Source organism: Salvelinus fontinalis, chromosome 26, assembly GCF_029448725.1.
Source record: "Salvelinus fontinalis isolate EN_2023a chromosome 26, ASM2944872v1, whole genome shotgun sequence".
NCBI lineage: Eukaryota > Metazoa > Chordata > Actinopteri > Salmoniformes > Salmonidae > Salvelinus > Salvelinus fontinalis.
This window is the reverse complement of record NC_074690.1, coordinates 29,529,665-29,555,234: the sequence shown is the minus strand read 5'-3', so window position 1 is coordinate 29,555,234 and position 25,570 is coordinate 29,529,665. Positions and strand designations below refer to the sequence as shown.

Below are 25,570 nucleotides of genomic sequence, written 5' to 3'. Positions count from 1 at the left end.
GCCTGGTGATAACAGTGGCGTCTGAGCTCTGAGGCAGCTAGCACCGGGCTGGTCATCGCTCTGATATTCTCACATTGATTAAGGGACAGAGGAGCAGCAGAGCTCGATACCCATCTCAAGCTCCCATTTCCAGTGAATCCATAGTTATTATGATTTTTGTTTGTGTGCTCCAGATCAGAGATAATCTCCCATCGATCCCAGTGTGGTTATCTGACATAATAGTCCATATGTGAGCAGGTGGACATTTATTGGGATGAATCTTGTCCTGGAGGCAGAGCCGAGCGATTTCCACTAGATGGGCCAGTGGCAAAGTCAAAATTGTCCATCGATGCATGAAAACAAAAATTTGCTTTTTGGTCTTAATTTAAGGTTAGAATTAGGCATAAGGTTAGTAGTGTGGTTAGTGTTACGTTTAAGTTTAAAATCAGATTTTGTGGCTGTGCTAGTTAGTGACTACCCTGCAGAGCTGCTACCTGTACATGAGTCATCCCAATTAATGCTAACCTGCTCCATATGACGGCCCCGGTTTAGCAACTACATCAACATATTGGCCCATGTAAATGATTAAAGCTGCTGGCTGGTAGCCCAACCGGCCGCAGGATGGCACTATTATTTCTTTTATGTTGTTTGTCATCTTACGTCCTACTTTAATGTATTCAGCCAGTAATACACTCGTGTCCCCCACAGACCGGCTCATACATAAAACATACTACATTCTGTCTGCAAAGGTGTCAGTTTCATCCTTAATAACCTCTACGGGATCGGTGTCCCCTCCCTGCGGGACAGTTGAGGTAACGTGCGCTAATGTGATTATTATGACGTTGTAAGTAACAAGAACATTTCCAGGACGTAGACATGTCTTATATGGGCAGAAAGTTGAAATTCTAGTTAGTCTAACTGCACTGTCAAATTTTCAGTAGCTATTACGGTGAAAAAATACCATGCTATTGTTTGACGAGAGTGCACAACAACAAAAACGTTTATCATGGCAACTGGTTTGATACATTCACCTCTGAAGGAAAATAATGTACTTACATTCAGTAATCTTGCTCTGATTTGTCATCCTGTGGGTCCCATAGATAAAATGTAGCATAGTTTTGTTTGATAAAATCCATTTTTATATTCAAATGTAGGAACTAGGTTCTACAGCTTGAGCCCCTGCTGTGTCTGCCCCCCCCCCCCCCCCCCCATCTAGAGGTGAGAAGTTTAGTGTCTTTTCTGTAGGGAAGCTAATTATCCATCATTTATGACATTTTTGGCAGTGTGTAAACATATATATTTTTATGTTCTCTACGGTTATGTACCTGACAATGTATCAATTGACCAATTCGGCACATTTGGGCAGACTTGATACAACATTTTGAACAGTAATGCAATGGTTCATTGGATCAGTCTAAAACTTTGCATCTTATAAAACACACATTTTCCGCCACCATTTTTGGATGTTGCATACCGCGTGAGTCTGTTTACCCTTTGCTGAAGGTGTACCGCAACATCAGGACATAGCATTAGCCACCCTAGCATGGTGGTTGAGAATTGTGTTTTATTAAGACAGTACGCATATTTTCTTGTTTTCTTTGCCACCGACGAGCTATTAAATTGAGTTTAGGAGGAAATTGACTGTGCAGCCTGAATGGAGGATGTTTTATGTACAAGCCGGGGGACACAAGTGTATTACTGGCTGGGCTGACTGCATCAACACCTAGAGGTAACACGACATCAGGAAGAACTACACTCTCTAGAGGTCTCGGCGCTTGCTGGTTTGCTGAAGAAGCACTCTGTGCATATCAAATCAAATCAAATGTTATTGGTCACATTCACATATTTTACAGCTGTTATTGCGGATTTAGTGAAATGCTTGTGTTCCTAGCTTCAGCAGTACAGTAATATCTAACAATTCACAACAATGCACACAAATCTAAAAGCAAAAGAATGGAATTAAGAAATATATAAATATTAGGAGGCCGTGGCTCGGGTGGTTGATGTCCTTGATGATCTTTTTGACCTTCCTGTGACATCGTGTGCTGTATGTGACCTGGAGGGCAGGCAGTGTGCCCCCGGTGATGCGTTGGGCAGACTGCACCACCCTCTGGAGAGCCCTGCGGTTGCGGGTGGTGCAGTTGCCGTAGCAGGCGGTGATACAGCTCGACAGGATGCTCTCAATTGTGCATCTGTAAAAGTTTGTGAGGGTCTTAGGGGCCAAGCCGAATTTCTTCAGCCTCCTGAGGTTGAAGAGGTGCTGTTGCGCCTTCTTCACCACACTGTCTGTGTGGGTCGACCATTTCAGATTGTCATTGATGTGCACGCCCAAGAACTTGAAGCTTTCCACCTTCTCCACTGCGGTCTCATCAATGTGGATAGGGGCGTGCTCCCTCTGCTGTTTCCTGAAGTCCACAATCAGCTCCTTAGTTTTTCCGATGTTGAGGAAGAGGTTATCTTCCTGGCACCACTCCGCCAGGGCCCTTACATCCTCCCTGTAGTCTGTCTCGTCACTGTTGGTAATCAGGCGTACTACTGTTGTGTCGTCTGCAAGCTTGATGATTGAGTGGGAGAAGTGCGTAGCCACGCAGTCATGGGTGAACAGGGAGTACAGGAGGTGGCTGAGCACGCACCCTTGTGGTGCCCCTGTGTTGAGGATCAGCAAAGTTTAGGTGTTGTTTCCTACCTTCACCACCTGGGGACAGCCCTACAGGAAGTCTAGGACCCTATTGCACAGTGCGAGGTTCAGACCCAGGGCCCCCTAGCTTAATGATGAGCTTGGATGGTACTATGGTGTTGAATGCTGAGCTATAGTCAATGAACAGCATTCTTACATAGGTATTCCTCTTGTCCAGATGGGATAGGGCAGTGTGCAGTGCGATGGCGATTGCATCATCTGTGGCTCTGTTGGGGCGGTAAGTAAATTGAAGTGGGTCTAGGGTGTCGGGTAAAGTAGAGGTGATATGATCCTTAACTAGCCTCTCAAAGCACTTCATGATGACAGAAGTGAGTGCTACTTCTCTGCACTGATAAGAGGGAAGCCAGTTGATTTCTCAGTGTGGAGCCATTTTACAAATCAGATAAGGCATCCACTCATGAAGAATTAGAAATGTAGCCTACATAAAATGAAACACCCCTGTCTGTAACCTCAAAATGCTGGCAGAATCATTACAGACAATACTGAAGGTCTCCATAAACACCAGTGAGTTGCATTTTATTGTTATGTGTTAATTTTGTCTTGTGTGACCTTGCCTAGCTCCTGTAGGTTTTGTTTTCATGGCTACATTGTTAATATATGTCACCCGCCCCATGGCCCATGAGAAGAGGGGCAGTAGAGGCACACAGTACCTTGTGATGAAGTGCCGGGATGTTTTTTTTCTATGGTGTGTCGGGGGAGGGGTGGGTGGCGCCTCTGTGGGAAAAAGAGGAATAGGAAGGGGTGGTCGGCAATGGGGGAGAGGAGAGAGGGGGGCAGTGACGGCTTTGAAAGCTTCTCCCAAGACCACGTGTTGTGTACCCCACTCCCCTCCCCCCTGGAGGGAGACCCCGTTCAGGCTTAGTGCTGCACTGGCTGGCTGGGCTACTCTGACAGAATACACCATGTTGACCAGACTAAAGAAGGAAGGGATCCCTACAGCCAGCCCCACTTCCAGTAATCTCTGCTCTATAGTACTGTAACCTAGTGATGCCACACGGACACACAGACTGGGGACAGAGCCAAGTGTTACTGTAGCGGCATCTCACCCAAACCTTATCTTTCCTCTCTGTCTCTAAACAGGGAATTCTCATTGCGAGGTACACATATATTACAGTTATTGTGAGTTCATGTGGATGTGTACTGAATTCATGGAGAGTTTTTTTTTTAATGAAAATGTCCCAGTCACCAGGTAATGCTCAAGGCTGGGCCATTAAGATGCTACGCCAGAGGAAGATGCTGTGTTTCTATTCTGACCATGCACTGTTTCGTTCTTTCTTTCAGTTCAGCGGATGAGAAATTTCGCTGGAATAACCAAGGTACGTACATTTTACATCCCATGCATGTAGTTCTGTGTTATGTCACAGAGCACGCGACAACCTCAGTTGAGTTGCATACTTTGAAATGATAGGTGTATCTTAGAGTAGAGTGGAGTGGACCATGCCTAGCTCCTAGGTGTGGACAGCTGTCATCACTTGTCAGATAGACACAGCTTTGTTGCTGTTCTGTCTGGTCAGTCCAGTGTAAAATTTTCACATCTAGTTGAGACTATATTGATGGGCTTAGAGCAAAGTATGAACGACAGAACACACCTTTGTCTTCTAAAGTATCAAACACAGGTAGTCTAGGATTTGATCATTGAAGCGGCAGTGGTCAAAGATTTATGACTGCAAATCATGTTCAAAATTCTGCTGCTCCTACTTCTCCTTAGTCATCAACTCTGGGAAAGTTCCACTGATGTTTTGGATGAGATTATAAAAATGTTGCACAAACAGAATTATCCCTGAGTTAAAACACCAGTAATCATCATCATGACTCTAATAGGGTAGAGGACTAAGTGTCTGCTGCCAGTAGCCTCAGCCTTAGATAAGAGATTAATCCTGATCTTAAACCTCTTGTGTAAGGCCTTAACCCCTTGGCACTGTTTGCCATACTGATGACACTAGACAGAGGACAAGTATGTCAGTTACTGTAGGTAAGGACAAATAGCTAGTCAAGGAGAAGGTATGGCACGGCAGAGACACATTTCAGTGTATAGTCAAGAGCTTTTTGCTTATCTAGCATGGTCACTACCACCTGGCTGTCAGATTGTGTCTGTAGTAAACTAGCCTCTTTTTAAGGTAACTGAACACTAATCCTGCTTCTCTATTAATTTCTGTGTCTCCACAGATGGACAGAAGGACATTGAGGAAGAACTGACGACCGGCTTGGAGCTGGTGGACTCCTGCATTAGGTCACTCCAGGAATCTGGGATCCTTGACTCCCAGGAATTCTCCGCAGGCGACAGTAAGGACGCTCCTTACGTTATGCAGTGCAGATTCTTATTTTTACTTACTTTTAGGTATATTGTTTAGTACCTTTTAAAACAGCAGAAACATAGTGAATAAAGTGATATGATTTCAGAGTTGAATTACATCGTATCCTTACTATAGTTAAGATATTTTCAAATTCACAAATTCACTAGAAATGGACAAATAGCTTGACATGTGCCAAATGAAAGCTAAGTTGACCGCAACACTTTTTTAACTTAGACATTTTTAGAACTGATTATGCTTATCAATATTCAAAATAAATGTCAAGAAAATGTCAAGAATTATCTGTACAAAATCGCCCAGATACAGAAATGCTAGGTGATAGGTCTCTCTTTTGTAGAGCCCAGAGTGATATCAATGACATCAATGACTGTTTCAATCAGGAACTATATACCGCAGGTGTTTGTCTCTTATCACCTCTGCCTTCTGCATTCGAAACAGTTGTTTTCCTTTCTCTTTTGAACCTAAATGCCCTCACTTCATTTGATCCAAGCAATGCTCTTCATCTTTCCACTAAGAGCCACTGAGAGAGTATTATCTGTCAGGATAGATTCAGTATATGTCAAGGGTTTGAAATGGAAATGATGTCTCGCCGAGGTGTCAGCGGCTTCCTTCGGGCATAACAGAGAACACGTGTACGAGGAACACGGTTTCAAATCAGCCACCGCAAAATCAATCGCGTTCATATTCAATCTGTTGAAAAGTGCAGGGAGTTTTGGGGCTAGAAAGGGAGAACATTTTCAGATAGTACTAGTTCATGCCCAGTGTGTGTGTGTGTGTTTTGGCACGTCTGTGTGTGTACGTACGTGCATGTGCACGTCTCATAGACTGTGTTTGCACACATATGTGCACAGCACACCCATCTTACTCCCCTCTCGAGTAGTGAGGCTAAAATAGCATCTTGTTGAAATATTGAAATGTTTTGATACAAAATGCAGATCGTAAACTAGATGAATAAAGGAGCCCCTCCCTGTATATTTCAGGCACCCAGAGTGATCACCACTCCAGGGATATTCCTCTGGTCTGCTAGACTACTTGACTGTACCACACACACCATACATGAACTTTTCTATGAAAGCTCCTGCAATATTCACTTTCCTTCCTGAAATCCTCTCCCAAAGATTCACTACCATTGACATAATTATGTATTTAGGAAATACTCAATAACTTAACAGCCCGAAGTGGTCGCAGAAACATTTCCGTGGTCATTTTCATACAGTCGCTATTAGATGAATGGCACATGTTAAACAATAGAGTCACTTATGACAGCATTTTCAATGCTAATGACAGAGAGAAAGACTGTGTGTCTTTGCGTGTTCATGTGGGTGTTTGGGTGACAGAGAGTGTGTGTGTGTGTGTGTGTGTGTGTGTGTGTGTGTGTGTGTGTGTGTGTGTGTGTGTGTGTGTGTGTGTGTGTGTGTGTGTGTGTGTGTGTGTGTGTGTGTGTGTGTGTGTGTGTGCACGTGTGTGTGTGTGCACGTGGGTGTGTGCCAAAGGCAGTTATTGGGAACAAATTGCCAGTGACTCCACGCTAATGTGAAAATGAGGTCGGTGTTGCCAGAACAACATGGATGTGAGAGTAAAAGCAGAGGAAGGTGTGAAGGCAGTCAAGGGAGGAAGTCTTACAGACCTGTGAGCAGTGTAGTGCACTGAAACAGATCACACTGAAACATGTCACACTGAAACAGGTCACATGGAAACAGGTTCACAGCATTTTACTTAGTGACACGCACAGCACTCACAGCTATATCGCGGAAAATAGTATACTACTATACTGTAGTGTAGAGTACATTTGATTTGTTTTTGTGTGTGCAGTAATTCTATTTCGATTTACAACTCTTTCAACTGTGTCTTTTATACAAAATATAATATACTGAATCCTATTGCTGATGTAATAAAAATATAGGCCTATGAAAATAAAATGCTGACGTAAGTGTTACTATTTGAATTGAAGGCTAACCCTTATTGTTGGCCTCATTCTGCATCACTTGTGCTCAGTAACTCCCAGTTCCTCCTGATCCATTATGCATGCCCTTACTCTCTCCATTTCTGGGTTTGAGAGAGAGAGAGAGAGAGAGAGAGAGAGAGAGAGAGAGAGAGAGAGAGAGAGAGAGAGAGAGAGAGAGAGAGAGAGAGAGGTATTTCGGTAGAAATTCAGGTGTAGAGGAAAGCAGAGAGAAAGTATTTGAATTTTAAAGACCCTACAGTACATCAACATTCAACCCTCAGACGTCATATGAAAGACTGGGAGAGAGACTGGGAGAGAGACTGGAAGAGAGACTGGGAGAGAGACTGGTAAAAGAGAGTGTGGGGGATATAGAGACAGAGGGTAAGAGGTTGGCGCAATATTTCAGCTCCACTATTCTCTCTGCCCTAAACAGGACAAGGCCTGCTATCCCAGAGTGCACTACAGCTCAACAATCAGGATGGTTCACTCTCTTACCCAGCAGGTTACCTCAGCAACCAGGCACTAGAGGCCCTGCCTCGCAGTGGCCAGGTGGGAGGGGCAGTCCACAGTTACAACCAGGTGGGTGAGACTTAGAGCCCTGGTCAAAAGTAGTGGACTAAGGAATAGAGTGCCATTTGGAACGGGCTCCTGGATTGCATCGGTCAATGATAATTTAGCATCTTTTCTGTATAGTCTGGATTTCAATATGGCATGTGATGTAGGTGTAAGATCTAAGGTTATTTCTGTGCTTCTCCAGGTGACGTCTAGCCGTGCGGCCCAGCTGGCTGCCAGTGTAGACTCCTCCCAGTCCAGAGAGTCGTTTGCCCAGGGCCATGGCAGCGCCTTCCACATGCCTGACGCCCCGCCAACTCCTTCCATGTACTACTCTTGCTCCACCCTGCCTGCCCAACGTGTGAGCTCCCCCCACTCCATGCAGGCCGTGGGCTCGCCTACCAAGCTTCAGCGCCTGGGCTCTGCCTCTGACATGCCCAGCTACGCCACCCTGCAGCGGGTCTCCTCGCCCAAGCAGTCCCCCAGCCGGCTGGCCAAGTCCTACAGCACTAGCTCCCCCATAAACATGGTGGTTGGGTCTGCTGGGCTGTCCTCCACTTCCCCGCTGCACATGGCCTCTTCAGGCAACGCCTCGGGCTCATCCCCACTCCATCAATTCAGCTCTACCGTGGGTAACTACGCTACCCTGTCCCCCACCAAGCGCATGCAGCACTCCTCGGACCAGTACAAGATCTCCCACGAGCTGTATGCAAACGCCACCCTCGGGAGGCCTGGCAGCCTGGCAGGTGGGTGCACAGGCTCAGACAGAGAGAAACTGTCTTTATATACAAAATATTAAAAACACCTTCCTAATACTGAGTTGCACGCCCTCAGAAAAGACTAAATTTGTGGGGCATGGACTCTACAAGGTGTCGAAAGCCTTCCAAAGGGATGCTGGCCCATGTTGACTCCAACGCTTCCCACAGTTGTGTCAAGTTGGCTGGATGTCCTTTGGCTGGTGGACCATTCTTGATACACACGGGAAACTGTTGAGCGTGAAAAACCCAGCAGTATTGCAGTTCTTGACACAAACTGGTGCGCCTGGCACCTACTACCATAACCCGTTCAAATTCACTTAAATCTTTTGTCTTGCCCATTCACTCTCTGAATGGAACACATACACAATCCCTGTCTCAATTGTCTCAAGGCTTAAGAATCCTTCTTTAACCCGTCTCCTCCCCTTCATCTACACTGATTGAAGTGGATTTAACAAGTGACATCAATAAGGGATCATAGCTTTCCCCTGGATTCACGTGATCAGTCTATGTCATGGAAAGAGCAGGTGTTCATAGTGTTTTGTACACTCAGTGTATATATCATGTCTAAAAATGTGTGTTTTTTCTATGGGCTCAGCATTCTTTTATTTATATATGTTTTCTCAAATTACTCTAAATGCTGTAGTTAATGGACTTGATAATACTAGATATTATTAACCATGTTTGGAACATCGGAGGCTGCTAGTTTTATGGAAACCATGTGTTCAATACCATTCCATTTATTCTGTTCCACCCATTACTATAAGCCCGTCCTCCCCAATTAAGGTGCCACTAGCCTCCTGTGGTTTGGAACCACATAATGATGTTTCCTATGTTTTTGTTGTGGTGTTCAGGATCCAGGGGCTCTTATAGCAGCCAGCACAGTCACCTGGGCTCAGAGCTGCGACCTCTCCAGTCTCCTGAGCACCACATTGACCCCATCTATGAGGACAGGGTCTACCAGAAGCCTTCTATCAGGAGTCTCAATCAGAACCAGGGTGAGTCAGATGGTCCAGAGCCCCTGCTGCGCTGGGCTGGGCATCCCCTTATATTTGACTAGGCTTTTGTCAGGCTCACCTACTTCTTTTGACCAACTAAATGTTAATATTCCACTGTTGGTTTCAGAGGGTTATCATTCAATGAGAGGTTCAAGAGCCAAATGCGTTCTCAGTAGATACTTATATTTGATTGGTTCTTTGAAGTTCTGTGTCAGCACTTGATTAATCCTTGATAGGGAGAATTTACTTAAGCAAACACAGCAAGCCCAAAAGGTAAGGAAGCAGGTATTTCAACAGTCAATGCCCCACATTTAGCTTATTATTCAGGTGGAACTTAGGTGGGCCTTTAAACTGTGGTTTTCCTGCAAATAACGCTAATGACTAAAAACAACATTAGCGTTTTTATCACTCCATCAGATCGTTTAGCTCAATTTTTCAGTTCAGTTATGCAAATCCGATTAGTATCTTGATAGCAATCACAATCACATAACATTAGATAATTAGATATTAGATAGAAATAAATCTAAATTATTCCCGCAGAATTTAAACTCAAGCGTTGAAAACTGAGTTGGAGGCACCCACCATGGTCAAATGCATTCCACAGTATTTAGCCTAATGCTTTCTTTAATGAGCATGTGTATCCCCTCCACAGAAATTCCGCCTCACGTCACTGCATATGATGAAATCCTACTATACGATCTGAAAAGCTTTGTAGTTTCCTAACGGCTAGGGAATTGGAGTTACAATCATGCTTCCTGTTTGTAAAGACTGCAGGCTACTAAATTATGAAAGACCTGAGGGAATACTGTGATTCTTACTGGTGTTTCATTGAGCATGGGTTGAGATGGTACAGATTGTGCATGAAGGCTGTTGGCTCATATCTTCACAGCCTTCTGTACAGTACTGTATCCATCCTCTGCTCATGCTCAACCTAATCTTTTATTTTATTTTTAACCTTTATTTAGCTAGGCAAGTCAGTTAAGAACAAATTATTATTTTACAATGACAGCCTACCGAGAAACAGTGGGTTAACTGCCTTGTTCAGGGGCAGAATGACAGATTTTTATCTTGTCCGTTTGGGGATTCGATCCAACAACCTTTCGGTTACTGGCCCAACACTCTAACCTCTAGGCTACCTGTCACCCCATCTTTCACCTCCTTCAGGCAACCGTCTGGGCAAAATGTCGCATCTAGTGGTTTAATGTTGTTTTTTGCTAATTTGGTTGTCCAAAAAACGTTGCATCAACATCAAATACATAACTAACATGGGATGGGACACCATTTGTTTCTGTGATTATATACATTTTCAACCCTCATACAACATTCATCCAATGTGAATTGGTCTGATATTCCATTTATCCAACTATAGTACAGCAACGAGCTGCTCATGTGGAAAGTTTCAATGTGTGGAGCCTAGGTCATGGCTCTTAGTGAGGAGGGAGTCGTGTAAAAGCTGCTACACTGTAACTCTATTCACCTCTCACACTGTCTGTAGCTGGCAGGCAGGCAGTGCTCCTCAGAGATAGATAGCGGCCTTCTACCTACATGGTCAGGATGATCAGTAGAAGCATCTCTGCCAATGCGTGCAGCGCAGCACAGTAGTGCATGCTTTCAGGCTGGACTCACAGTTCAAGTGCTTTAGAGAAACATCAAGATGCATGGCAATAAGTGAGAGAATAGTGTTTCAACCCAAGGCTTTGCTCAAGCTATTTTTCCCTAATATTTATATCTTCAAAATAGCATTGAATTAAATGTATGTAAGAGGAGTGTCTTATGTAGGCCCTTATAGATGATTTTCAGCTAGTACCTGTCATTGATTTTCTTAAAAAGCAGTCTTCACAGACAGAAAACATAGTTGTCAGAGGCCATCCTCTGACTTGGTTTGATATTAAATCGTTAGCTATTCATCACTGTCCCCAATGAATCCTTCTGACATTGATTTTTAACAACATAATACTGTCTGGAAATTAAAGTGTTCTGTGTTCAAGGTCATGTTCATGGCACTCAGGTAGATTATGAAAACACAATGTTGTAAAAAAAGACTTTCAGAGTGAACTGCTGACCAAAGCCCTTTCAATATTCTGAGAGAGATCAATCTGTTGGGTCGTGTTAGAGTGAATAGTCATCTACAGAATGCCCACTTCTTGTCATGGCCATTTTGTCAATTATGGGTTCATTTGACAAAGCACTAACTTTAATTTGACAAGTGACATTTGGTGCATTCATTCGTCATAATTCATATAAGATAACTGTCCTGAAAGTTAAAAAAAAAAAATCCTGACACATGCGTTTTTTCCAGACACTTTTAGATTTTTTTGGTTTTCTGTCTATATTATAGTTTCTTAGTAGAGGCTGCTGGGAAGTATTGAAATTAATTCAATTAAATTATCCTTTTTGACTTTGCTTTTGCCTTCTTGTTCCCCTCCTCTTATTTCTCTGGTGGTTGGCTGTTCTGTTTCTCTTCTCACTGTGTGTTCTTACTCATTCCTCTGCCTAGACCCAGTAAACCAGTTTTGTGAACAGGTCCTGAACTTTCTGCTCTGTCCCTACTTCCCTCCTGCCGTAGCCCCGTCTTCCCCTGGTGTTGACTCCACCCCCTTGCAGCGTACAGGCAGCCAGAACGCCTCAGGCACTTTGCCATACCAGAGAAGCAGCTTTGCCACTGCCTCGGCTGCGGACTACGCCAACCCGTACCGCACCCTCCAGTTCTGCCCGTCTACCGAGTCTCCCTACAGCAAGTCTGGCCCCGCCCTTCCCCCAGAGGCCGCACTGGCCCGCTCACCTTCTGTCGACAGTATCCAGAAGGATCCCAGGTAAGTGCTGCTATAGCACTGCAGTTTTAAACACACCTCTCTTCTCTTTCAGTCAGGCCACTGAGTATGGAGCACACGTCCACAACACATCACTGCCTCCCAATATCTCCTCAGTTTGATTTGAAGTCCTGTCGGTACCACTATGCCTTGAATGACACCACCACTGTTATTTGGAGGGCACATGAAGCTTGTGTTAAACCTTACCTTCTCCCTTCACATTGTGTTGTTGAAACGTTTGTGTGTGCGTGTGAGCGTGTGAGTGTGTGCGTGCGTGTGTGTGTCTCATAAAGTGTTTCACTGGGAGAGCCTTGATTCATAAGCTGTATGGCTGTATTGCTGTACTATCGGAGTTGCTTTTGTTTGGGTCTGATCAAGGAGTTTATTCCTTTAGAGCAAATATAAAAACCGTACTGTCAATGCCGATAACAACAACAACATGTTTAATCACTAGGAATACACACTCATTAAAGAGTGTTCAGAGAAATCAGGAATACAGAAATCTGTGTTTGCATTCTCTACAATTTCATTACTGATTTATCCTGTTCCGTTTTCTTCATTCACCATCCCTGTACTGTTTGTTTATTTTAGTTTATTTCCTTTTCCACATTGCACCTTTCTGCTGTAGCTCTGGCATTACATTTGGCATTTGCACACTCTTTCAGTGGATTTACTTGTGATGATGCGTTGCATTGACTGGCTGCAACCAACTTCACAACATGCACAGTCAATTACAGTAATCTCCAAATGAGAACGTCTTCTCTTTTATTTGGTTACTTCATATTCATTATTGTTAAAGGGTGGGTCTCACCAAAACAGTTCTCCAATCTTTCTTCATTTCAATTCATTGTGGAAAAACTAGGCCAGTATTGTGCATAGCGAAGCAATGAAATTACAGAAATTGATTAAGTGTTTTAATGAATAATGTTCAAAATCAGCAAGCGAAACAACGTTTTACTCAACAAATACTTAACCACAATTAAGGATGTTATATTTGGTTGACTATGTACAGGTAACTGCCAAAATAAACGAAACACCTATATAGGGTCTTAATAGGGCATTGGGGCACCACAAACCCCCAGAAGAGCTACAATGCGCCATGACATACATTCTACAAGTGACTAGAACTCTATTGGAGGGATGTGGCACCATTATTCAACGAGAAATTCTATAATTTGGTGTTTTGTTGATGTTGGTGGAAAACGCTGTCTCAGGCGCTGCTCTAGTATCTCCCATAAGTGTTCAACTGGGTTGAGATCTGGTGACTGAGACATGTCACACACACACACACACACACACACACACACACACACACACACACACACACACACACACACACACACACACACACACACACACACACACACACACACACACACACACACACACACACACACACACACACACACACACACACACACACCTACACACTCTTAAAACCCCCATGGTCCCTTGAGACCCCTCTTTCATGGTAGCCAAAATAATGGGCAACTGGGCATTTTTATATAAGACCTTAAGCATGATGGGATGTTAATTACTTAATTAACTCAGGAACCACACTTGTGTGGAAGTACCTGAAGTACCTGTTTTCAATATACAGTACATTGTATCCCTCATTTACTCCTTTATTTTGGCAGTTGCATGTATCTGTAAGTTAAAACCTTTTACTGCAGTGGGCTGAATCAGGGTCACACAGAGTGTTTCTTGGTTGTCTTAAACAAATATACTTGGAAACGATAGTATGCACCTCACACACATGGTCATGAGCTTAAAAAAACAAGACGCCTGTACCATGTCAGATATACACTGAGTATACCAAACATTAGGAACACCTTCCTTGAAATTGAGGGCAGGGACTCTACATCGTGTCGAAAGTGTTCAACAGGGATGCTTCCCACAGTTGTGTCAAGTTGGCTGGATGTCCTTTGGGTGGTGAACCATTCTTGATACACACTGGAAACTGTTGAGCATGAAAAACCCAGCAGCGTTGCAGTTCTTGACACAAACCGGTGTGCCTGGCAAACCGGTGCTCCTTTACCTCGTTCAAAGGCACTTCAATCTTTTGTCTTGACCATTCACCCTCTGAATGGCACACATACGCAATCCATGTATCAATTGTCTCATCGCTTAAAAATCCCTACACTGATTGAAGTGGATTTAACAAGTAACATCCAAAAAGGGATCATGGCTTTCATCTGGATTCACCTTTTCAGTCTACGTCATGGAAAGAGCAGGTATCCTTAATGTTTTGTATACTCAGTGTAGTGTTGAAATGTATTCAATTTTGAGTTTGCATCCCAATATTACACTTTATATACATCACAGAAGACTGAAATATAACAAAACCGTTTGACATAGAAACACCGGATAAAAAAATAATAATACAAAAATGATAATTTATTAATTCTGAAATTATAAAAAATATTAGTAACTTTCCACCCATTAGTCCACGAGAGGGTGATTTGGTCATGTGACTGCAGGAAAGGGCTACAACTTTCCGAATAGTCAATGGTTGTTTGCAGGGTATAATCAATGTCACTATTTAGCAGAGAATCTTAAACCATAGGAAAGCTTATTCTTAAAAACTCTATCCAGATGTAAGTAAGACAATAATACGATTGCTAGAACGGGTCTCTCCACAAACGATGATAATGGTTCTGATGACTGAACAATCCTTAATTGGTCTAGCTGATAGACAATGGTGAATGTGCATGAAGATGTCAAAATTAAGAAATGACATCATTATTTTAGCATTATCCGCTAACATAATAATTTTAAACTACAGCGTGTGACATCATTCAATGTGCTAATAAATCAGCACAATCTACTTTTTCGTTTTTTCAAATTGCCGGCAGATGAAAGCTAACATTGGGATCATGTATGCTGTGCTAATGACTATACAAAAAATAGAGTAACAAAGAGAAATGTACAATAAGGCGGATTTAGCAATACAAGGAATGTGTGGAATGTGCATGGGGCTGCCATCTTTATGCACCTCTGCTATTGATCCTCGCATTTCTTGGTTTTTGTAAGACCCCTTCCTTAATGGACTCCCATCGACCACAATCAAATCATCTAGTGCATGTTCTGAATCCAGTGTAAGTGTGTAATATGAAAAGTGTTGAGAAAGAAAGAGAGTCAAATGAGTATTATTTTATTCTTGTCAAGCTCCTTTGTGCGAGACACCCACCTACCTTTTTTTTCTTTCTGCCTGTCTCCTGATAGGTACGACCCTGAATTCCTTGTCTGGAATCAAAATCAAGCCGAGCAAAGAATGACAAAGTAATCCAGCATTTATTTACGTATTTCTATCTCTTATTCACTGAATCTGTCTTTCATGTCTACTACACAAAATGCCAGGCACATCTCCTTACCAATGAAAGAGCATGAATGAGAATAGTTCAATTATATTTTCCATTGCATTGTCTTCTGATTCCCAACTACTTAAAGTAGCTACTTCACTGAGAGATTAATAGCTGTGTTATTAACTTTGCTTCCAATTGAGCTCAGGTAAAGGTTGCACTAGGGGTCCATGTCCAACATATTATATTTCATTCTCACAAATACACAGTATACATTAGGCTTATGTATCTATTTGGCTTCAAGTTTCTCAAGTTCACTTTTCAGGCTTATCTAGTATTTGATGGTAAAGATGTGACATTGTGACATTTGTTACTCTTTAGTGAATTAAGCTATAAGGGTTTTCTGACAGCAGTTAGAAGCTTTTTGGGTAGGGTACGGGTACTTGCTGATTGTGTTTGTAGGATAGTGACAGTATTGTCGAATGGTCATCCATTTTCTTCTTCGTTTTACATCCTTCATCATCATTTTTCACTCATCGTTTTCGAAATGTGCTTCATCATCCCAAGATTTACTGAGACTTGTTCAGTAATTGAGGGCAGAATCCAGGAGCTTAGAATGTCACTTTTGCAGAATGTGATCATTCTCCCTTTATGCAATCTTTCTCAACTAATACTCATTTTAGTACATATATGATATATCGTGTAGTGTGACTGACCGACATCTATGCCCCACATAGGCTAGTAGAAACAATATGGGATTCCCATTCACTGACTGGTAATCACTGACTGGTAAGCACATGATACGTTTTATGGGCGATTTTTGGGGGGCAGATTGACATTTATTGGGATGAATTTTGTCCTGGAGGCAGAGCTGAGCGATATCCACTAGATGGGCCAGCTGCTAAGTCAAAATTGGCTACATAGCCTATCGTAAAAATTGGTTTTAATTTAAGGTTAATGGTTAATGTTAGGGTTAAAGTTAGGGTTAGTTTTAAAATCTGATTTTAAGACTTTGTGGATGTGCCAGCTAGTTACTAGCCTGCAGAGCTGCTTCCAGTATGAGTCATCCCAATAAATGCCAACCTGCGATGTTTAAGCCTGTTGCAGTCTTATCCCCAAGACTACAGTGATGTGTGGGATTCAAAGTACAGTGCATTCGAAAAGTATTTAGACCACTTCACTTTTTCCACATTTTGTTACATTACAGCCTTATTCTAAAACAGTTTTTTAGAAATTTGCAAATGTATATACAAAAAAATGAAATATCACAATTACATAAGTATTCAGACCTTTTACTTAGTACTTTGTTGAAGTACCTTTGACAGCGATCAAATTACAGCCTTGAGTCTTCTTGGGTATGACGCTACAAGCTTGGCACACCTGTATTTGGGGAGTTTATCCCATTATTCTATGCAGATCCTCTCAAGCTCTGTCAGGTTGGATGGGGAGCGTCGCTGCACAGCTATTTTCAGGTATCTCCAGAGATGCTCGATCGGGTTCAAGTTCGGGCTCTGGCTGGGCCGCTCAAGGACATTCAGAGACTTGTCCGAAAGCCACTCCTGCGTTGTCTTGGCTGTGTGCTTGGGGTTGTTGTCCTGTTGGAAGGTGAACTTTCGCCCCAGGCTGAGGTCCTGTGCGCTCTGGAGCAGGTTTTCAAGGATCTTTCTGTACTTTGCTCCATTAATCTTTCCCTCAATCCTGACTAGTCTCCCAGCCCTGCCTCTGAAAAACATCTCCACAGCATGATGCTGCCACCACGATGCTTCACTGTAGGGATGGTATTGGCCAGGTGATGAGTGGTGCCTGGTTTCCTCCAGACATGACGCTTGGCATTCAGGCCAAAGAGTTCAATCTTTGTTTCATCAGACCAGAGAATCTTGTTTCTCATGGTCTGAGAGTCCTTTAGGTTCATTTTGGCAAACTCCAAGCGAGCTGTCATGTGCCTTTTACTGAGGAGTGTCTTCCGTCAGGCAACTCTACCATAAACGCCTGATTGGTGGAGTGCTGCAGAGATGGTTGTCTTTCTGGAAGGTTCTCCCATTTCCACAGAGGAACTCTGGAGCTCTGTTTGAGTGACCATCGGGTTCTTGGTCACCTCCCTAACCAAGGTTCTTCTCCCCTGGTTGCTCAGTTTTGGTGGTCTTTGGTGGTCTTGGTGGTTCCAAACTTCTTCCATTTAAGAATGATGGAGGCCCCTGTGTTCTTGGGGACATTCAATGCTGCAGATGCACTGTCAACTGTGGGAGCTTATATAGACAGGCCTTTCCAAATCGTGTCCAATCAATTTAATTTACCACAGGTGGACTCCAACCAATCTCAAGGATGAGCAATAGAAACAGGATGTACCTGAGCTCAATTTCGAGTCTCATAGAAAATGGTCTGAATACTTATATAAATAAGGTATTTCTGTTTTTTTTTAAATTATACATTTCCAAACATGTCTAAACCTGTTTATTTACTTTGTCGTTATGTGGTATTGTGTGTCGATGTATTTAATCCATTTTAGAACAAGGCTGTAATGTAACAAAGTGTGAAAAAAGTCAAGGGGTCTGAATACTTTCCGAATGCACTGTATGTTAAGTAGTTGTAATGTAAGTGCTGTCTTCTTCTATCATGCAAAGTATACTGTATGATGGTACTGTCTTGTATGGTATGCGTGATAGCAAAGTATGGCTCATAAATTAACCCAGGAACCATAACTGGCAGTGTGTGTATGCATTCTTACCATAGCTATGGCACGGAGACAATGCTCACGTTGTGGAGGTGAACACATTTGATATCCATACATTCATTTGACATCTGTCACACATGTACAGCATTTAACCCTTAGCACTTTGTCGTGCTTTTAAAAGCTTAGTCTATGGAGCTCATTGATAGCGTCTATCCAATAGTGTTTAGACAGGAGGACTGTGGATGGATTAAAGCAACAAAGGAAGCAGAGAAGCAGGTTGCTCATGAAAGTGTTTGTTTAAACGCTGTCCACACTTGACTGGCTAAACTAAACTAGAACATTGAACGAGGGCAATTACATGGACTATCGCACTTCAACCGTGTTTGTTCCCTTGTACAATGTTTATACCGTTAGCTGCTCTTCAGTCTTGTCTATCAATTCTGCACAACCAGTCATCATCTGATATTGTGGCCAAGTTAACACATGGTTAATTACAGATACTAACATATTTCTACGATGGAACTCATTAGTATTGGAATGGATCGGTCAGCTCTGTTACATCTGTCATATTGTAAAGGTCTGTCAGATTATATAGTTTTTCTGTATTGTGACGCTGAACCAAAATAATCATAAATGTTTTCGATAATGTTTGTTGGATGATTTTACATCATTGTGTCTCATCGACAATAGAACTACACTGTGTTTTTACATCTGATATCACCTTTTGCCAAAGAATGAAGTTATGCACATTGAATGACTGTGTGTGTCTTCCAATCTGAAAGGCCCCATCTGTCTGTTTATTTGAGTGATTGCATGAGTCATCAATAATATGTTTCCTTTCCCTCTGTGTCATTTCTCTGTGCTGGAAGTCAGCCGCGGTTGCTTACAGTTTTGACGTGTCTGTTGTGTTCACTCTATTGTACAAGCCTTAAGTCTTAGGAAATATCATTTGGGCCCAAGACAGTAGTCAACAACATACTCAGTTAAAATGTCTACCCCATTCCCATGGTCTTTAATTACAATGCCCAACCATGCATTTAGAATACATCATTTATGACTATTTAATTTGGGGGGGGTTGTTTGATCGGTTCAAGAATGGCATTCTGTATTCTGGTGCAAATGTTCCCAGCTATGGAGCCGACAGATAAGTTCACCTGGCTGCTTTTGAACAAAGCCCTGAATGACGAGCTGTCTGCAACCCTAGGAGTTAGTTTCAATCCAGTGAGTCGCCATATTTTACACTACTGAGGGGATTCAACCTGAGCCTCAACTCCACTGCCAACCTGGAACGTTTTGCCGTATGATTTTTAGAGATGACATGAGGGAGACCTTGAGAAAATGACTACAATAGCATGCGCTCTTACAAAATGAATGCCGTTTAAAGTTAAAAGCTACCATTTTAGTCCTCAGTAAAGGAAGGCTGTTGGAAGGCCAGCTTAGGGAGTTGACTACTCTTCACACTTCACTACTCTAGAATGCATGCTATAGACATGCCAGTCTGCAATCCCAGTGCTGTGTGAAAGAGAGATAGAGAGAGCTCGTTGACTTGGCCGGTTCGGTTGTAAATCAGCAGATTGTTTGATCAGTCAGTCGTTTGTTCCTGAGAGGATGAAGCTCATCACTGTGAATCAGTCCATTTGGATCCCAGATATGTAACTCATGTGAAGTGTTATGCAAACCGCTCTTTTCTGCTTCAAAGCACCGAGAGTGCTGAGATGGGAATACACACATAGGCAACATTTCAGAAACTACAGTACCAACACTTACAAATAGATAAAAAGATAAATATACAGTGCCTTCAGAAAGTATTCATACCCCTTGACTTTTTCCACATTTTGTTGTGTTACAAAGTGGGATTAAAATGGATTTTATTGAATTTATTTGTCAACGATCTACACAAAATACTCTTATGTCAAAGGGGAAGAACAATTCTAACATTTTGTAAAAAATCTAATGAAAAAAAAACCACTAGTACTATATATCTTAATTAGATGAGTATTTAACCCCCTGAGTCAATACATGTTAGAGTAAGTCTCTAAGAGCTTTCCACAACTGGTTTGTGCAAAATTTGCCATCATTTGCCACTTTTCAAAATTATTCTAGCTCTGTCAAATTGGTTGTTGATCATTGCTAGACAACCATTTTCAGGTCTTGCCATAGATTTACAAGCATATTTAAGTCAAATCTGTAACTTGGCCACTCAGGAACATTCACTGTCGTCTTGGTAAGCAACTCCAGTGTAAATTTGACCTTGTGTTTTAGGATATTGTCCTGCTGAAAGGTGAATTAATCTCCTAGTGTCTGGTGGAAAGCAGACTGAACCAGGTTTTCCTCCATTCTCTCCATTTATTTTTTATCCTGGAAAAACTCCCCAGTCCTTAACGATTACAAGCGTACCGATAACATGATGCAACCACCATTATGTTTGAATATACAATATGGAGAGTGGTACTCAGTGGTGAGTTGTGTTGGATTTGCCCCAAACATATCGCTTTGTATTTAGGACTTAAAGTTAATTTCTTTGACACATTTCTTGCAGTTTTACTTTAGTGCCTTACTGCAAACAGGATGCATTTTGAATTCAGGCTGTAACACAACAAAATGTGGAAAAAGTCAAGGTGTGTGAATATTTTCTGAAGGTACTGTACATGTATGGAATTAGAGTAAAATAAAATGTACTAACCAAAGTTAGCATATGATGTTTTCAGATCATTTGACTGAGCGATGCTTCTCTCTTTTATAGCTTTCAGGGCTGGGGTGTGAGGTTAAAGAGGGAGGATGAGATGAGATGTGAGGACAGTGGCATTATCATAGGCGGTTACACAGCCGTTTGGATGAATAATGGTCCTTGGGTAATTCTCTAATGAAGAAGTGAACTGGCAAACACAGCACTGTAGTCCCTAAGGAATCGATGAGCCTACGTAACCTTTGTGGCTGTGGCTGTGGCTCTGGTTATGTGATGAGGGTGAGAGGCTGGATTTGATCATACTGCCGCCCGCTGCAGTTAGTGTCCCCTAATGTTCATGATTCAGAGTCCGAGTCGTACATCCGTCTTTGCCCTCTTGAAAGGCCAATGCGGTTGAGGAAGAACAGTCATTGTAGCTGAAAAGCGCGGCTACTGCTGAGGGCAATGAATGAGTACAATGAATATACGGTACATCAATTCAGGCCGGTACTAGTGTACGGTACAAGCTAAGCAGCATTAATGTTTTTCATATGCTGCTCTGTGCATTGGGATGCACAATTTGTTTCTTTACTTACTGCTATTCTGTAAGATTCAATAGTAAAGTAATGCTTGTCTGACTGTGCTCTAGGTAGGGAGATGCAGTGGTTATAGGCCAGTGTGTGTGCGTGTGTGCGCACGTGTATCCTTGCATGTGTGCACATGTGTGTGTGTATGCGTGCGTGTGTGTGCAAGTGTGTGTGTTTGAGTGCAAATGAGTGTGCGTGCATGCGTACGTGAGTGCACGCGTGTACATACATGTGTATGTGAGTTCTTGGGGATGTTGGTTTGAGGACTCCCCCGCTGAGGCTAATCCAGTCTGATCGGCCACATCTCAGACACTACAACACGGAGTACGGCACCTAGAGTCCTATTCTGAGCTCTATCCTCTCTCTGATGCTGTAAATAAGAGCCATAACCTCAATTTTAATGGTTGGACCTGGACGCTCTTGTAGTGGTCCATTTATGTTCACTTCATCCACCCGGCCCGGTGTCTGTCTGGCTGACTGGGGGATCTGAGAGCTTTGCGTCACATTCGGTTTCAGAGCCTCCTAATTTATCCCAATACATGTGGGCTAAACAGCTAAACTAACACAGGTCTGAAATGGCACCCTATTCCCTATATAGTGCACTACTCTTGACCATGACCTAGGACTCTGGTCAAATGAAGTGCACTATAGTGCCTTCAGAAAGTATTCATGCCCTTTGTCTTGTTCCATATTTTGTTGTGTTCTAGCCTGAATTCAAAATGGATTACATTTATTTATTTTTCTCACCCATCTACACACAATAGCCCATAATGACAAAGTGAAAACATGTTTTTTTTAATAAGAAAAAATGAAAAAGCTGACAAAGGCCTTGAGGCCGATACATAAAGCTTAATAAAGAGCAGTGATATTAGCCAGAGCAGTTTGCGTGTTTCTTCTTTTTTCTCTCATGTGTTTTCATATAAAAGTCCCAAAATTGATGTATCAATCGCAGATTGCCTCTTTAAGAACTTAAAACCCTATGTACAGTACAGTACTGTAATGACTCTAGGCGATGTTTCAGCGAGTGACCTACTTCCTAATTGGATATGATTAAACATACAGCAGTTTTCACAAACTCTTTGAGCATTTCGATTGCCCAATTAACCCATATGTGACGTATGCAAGGTTAAATCATCTTTAGATAATTTTTATTAAGTTGTATTTGGTCTACAAACGCTCATATGCACAGACGTAATCATCATTATAGTACTGTACATAGCAGACAATAGCTAGTTAATAGCAGTGGTGGAAAAAGTACCCAATTGTCACACTTGAGTAAAAGTATAGATTCCATAATAGAAAATGACTCAAGTAATAGTGAAAGTCACTTAGTAAAATACTACTTGAGTAAAAGTCTAAAAGCATTTGGTTAAATATACGTACCCCACACGTACAATTATCTGTAAGGTCCCTCAGTCAAGCAGTGAATTTCAAACACAGATTCAACCACAAAGACCAGGGAGGTTTTCCAATGCCTTGCAAAGAAGGACATCTATTGTTATATGGGTAAAAATAGAAAGCTGACATTAAATATCCTTTTGAGCATGGTGAAGTTATTAATTACAGTTTGGATGGTGTATCAATACACCCAGTCACTACGAAGATACAGGCGTCCTTCCAAACTCAGTTGCCGGAAAGGTAGGAAACACAGGCAATGGAACATCTGGATAGAAGAAACGGCTCGGGTCGCACAAAAGGGAATATATCATTGCGGATAAAGTTAGTATAAAGTTCAATGCTAAGTGCTAAGCTAGTGATGGGAAACCGAGGCTTTCTAAATGTGTAGGAGCTTACACCAAATTGTGCCGAAAGTAAAAGTATAAATTATTTCAAATTGCTTATATAAGGCAAACCAGATGGCACGATTTTCTAGTTTTTTTTAAATTACGGAGAGTCAAGGGCACACTCCAACTCTCAGAAATAATTTACAAATGAAGCATGTGTGTTTAGTGAGTCTGCCAGATCAGAGGCAGTAGAGATGACCAGGGATTTTCTCTTGATAAGTGTGTGAATTGGACCACCACATTATTTAGCAATGTAGTGGAGTAAATGTAAAAGTTGACAAAAATAGAAATATTAAAGTACAGATTGAATTAGTACTTTAAAGTATTTTTACTTACAGTGCATTCGGAAAGTATTCAGAGACCTTGACTTTTTCCACATTTTGTTACGTTTACAGTCTTATTCTAAAATGGATTAAAAAAAATACATCCTCATCAATCTACACACAATACTCCATCATGACAAAGCAAAAACAGGTTTTTAGAAATTTTAGCAAATGTATAAAATAAAATATAAATAAATACCTTATTTACATAAGCATTCAGACCCTTTGCTATGAGACTCGAAATTGAGGTGAGGTGCATCCTGTTTCCAATGATCATTCTTGAGATGTTTCTACAACTTCATTGCAGTCTGTCTGTGGTAAATGTAATTGATTGGACAAGATTTGGAAAGGCACACACCTGTCTATATAAGGTCCCACAGTTGACAGTGCATGTCAGAGCAAAAACCAAGCCATGAGGTCGAAGGAATTGTCCGTAGAGCTCCGAGACAGGATTGTGACGAGGCACAGATCTGGGGAGGGGTACCAAAACATTTCTGCAGCATTGAAGGTCCACAAGAACACAGTGGCCTCCATCATTCTTAAATGGAAGAAGTTTAGAACCACCAAGACTGTCAGGGTTGTGTGCGGAGAAAGTTGGAGTCAAACGCAGGACACAGTGTTGAGCGAAAACCACAGTGTTTTTACTCAAATTCAATGCACAATTCCACAAATGGAAAATAAACAGATACATACACGTATCAACTACAACGCCTAACGCACAAACAATCACGGACAAAACAGAAATGAAAGCCAGAGGGTTAAATAGGGAACATGATGGGGGAATTGAAACCAGGTGTGTATAATACAGACAAAACAAAACGAAACTGAAAAATAGATCGATGGTGACTAGAAAGCCGGCGACGTCGACCGCCGAACACCACCCGAACAAGGAGAAGGGCCGACTTCGGCGGAAGTCGTGACAAAGACTCTTCCTGGAGCTGGCCGCCCGGCCAAACTGAGCAATCGGGGGAGAAGGGCCTTGATCAGGGAGGTGACCAATAACCCGATGGTCACTCTGACAGAGCTCCAGAGTTCCTCTGTGGAGATGGAAGAACATTCCAGAAGGACAACCATCTCTGCAGCACTCCACCAATCAAGGAGTGACCAGACGGAAGCCACTCCTCAGTAAAAGGCACATGACAGCCCGCTTGGAGTTTACCTAAAGGCACCTAAAGGACTCTCAGACCATGAGAAGCAAGATTCTCTGGTCTGATGAGACCAAGACTGAACTCTTTGGCCTGCATGCCAAGTGTCACGTCTGTAGGAAACTTGGCACCATCCCTACGGTGAAGTATGGTGGTGGCAACATCATGCTGTGGATATGTTATTCAGAGGTAGGGACTGGGAGACTAGTCGGGATGAATGGAGCAAAGTATAGACAGATCCACAACTGATGATGCTGCAGGCAAAAATGGTCGCTTCGCTTCGAGTTCTTAGGAAACTATGCAGTATTTAGTTTTTTTAATGTATTATTTCTTACATTGTTACCCCAGGAAATCTTAAGTCTTATTATATACAGCCGGGAATAATTATTGGATATAAGAACAACGTCAACTTACCAACATTATGACCAGGAATACGACTTTCCCGAAATGGATCCTTTGTTCGGACCTCCACCCAGGACAATGGATCTAATTCCAGTAGTCGATCCAAAACAACGACGGCGCAGAAGGGGTAGACAAAGCGGCCACCTGGCCAGGCTCCGTAGACGTGCACACCGCCCACCGCTCCCGAGTATACTACTAGCCAATGTCCAGTCTCTTGACAACAAGGTAGATAAATTCGAGCAAGGGTTTCATTCCAGAGAGCCACCAGGCTTCTCCATGTATCACGCCGACAGAGATAAACACCTCTCTGGGAAGAGGATTGGAGGGGGTGTATGCTTCATGATTAACGACTCATGGTGTAAGCATAACAACATACAGGAACTCAAGTCCTTCTGCTCATCCGATCTAGAATTTCTTACAATCAAATACCGGCCATTTTACCTACCAAGAGAATTCTCATCAGTTATAGTCACAGCTGTGTACATTCCCCCTCAAGCAGACACCAAGACGGCAATCATGGAACTTCACTGGACTATATGCAAACTGGACACCATACATCCTGAGGCTGCATTTATTGTAGCTGGGAATTTTAACAAAACAAATTTGAGAACAAGGCTGCCTAAATTCTACCATCATATTGAT

At 42.4% G+C, this 25,570-nt stretch overlaps 1 protein-coding gene across 3 annotated transcripts in view; it reads left to right on the top strand.

Annotated features, from left to right (window-relative positions):
• The window catches only part of ctnnd2b (catenin (cadherin-associated protein), delta 2b), a 104,369-nt gene that overhangs the window by 42,698 nt on the left and 36,101 nt on the right, over positions 1-25,570 (top strand). For all 3 annotated transcript variants that reach the window (XM_055883378.1, XM_055883379.1, XM_055883380.1), the window contains 7 exons: positions 3,959-3,993; positions 4,844-4,960; positions 7,368-7,513; positions 7,692-8,232; positions 9,096-9,239; positions 11,806-12,052; positions 15,275-15,331. In XM_055883378.1, coding sequence (XP_055739353.1) covers positions 3,959-3,993; positions 4,844-4,960; positions 7,368-7,513; positions 7,692-8,232; positions 9,096-9,239; positions 11,806-12,052; positions 15,275-15,331 — 1,287 coding nt within the window. The remainder of the gene's footprint in view (positions 1-3,958; positions 3,994-4,843; positions 4,961-7,367; positions 7,514-7,691; positions 8,233-9,095; positions 9,240-11,805; positions 12,053-15,274; positions 15,332-25,570) is intronic.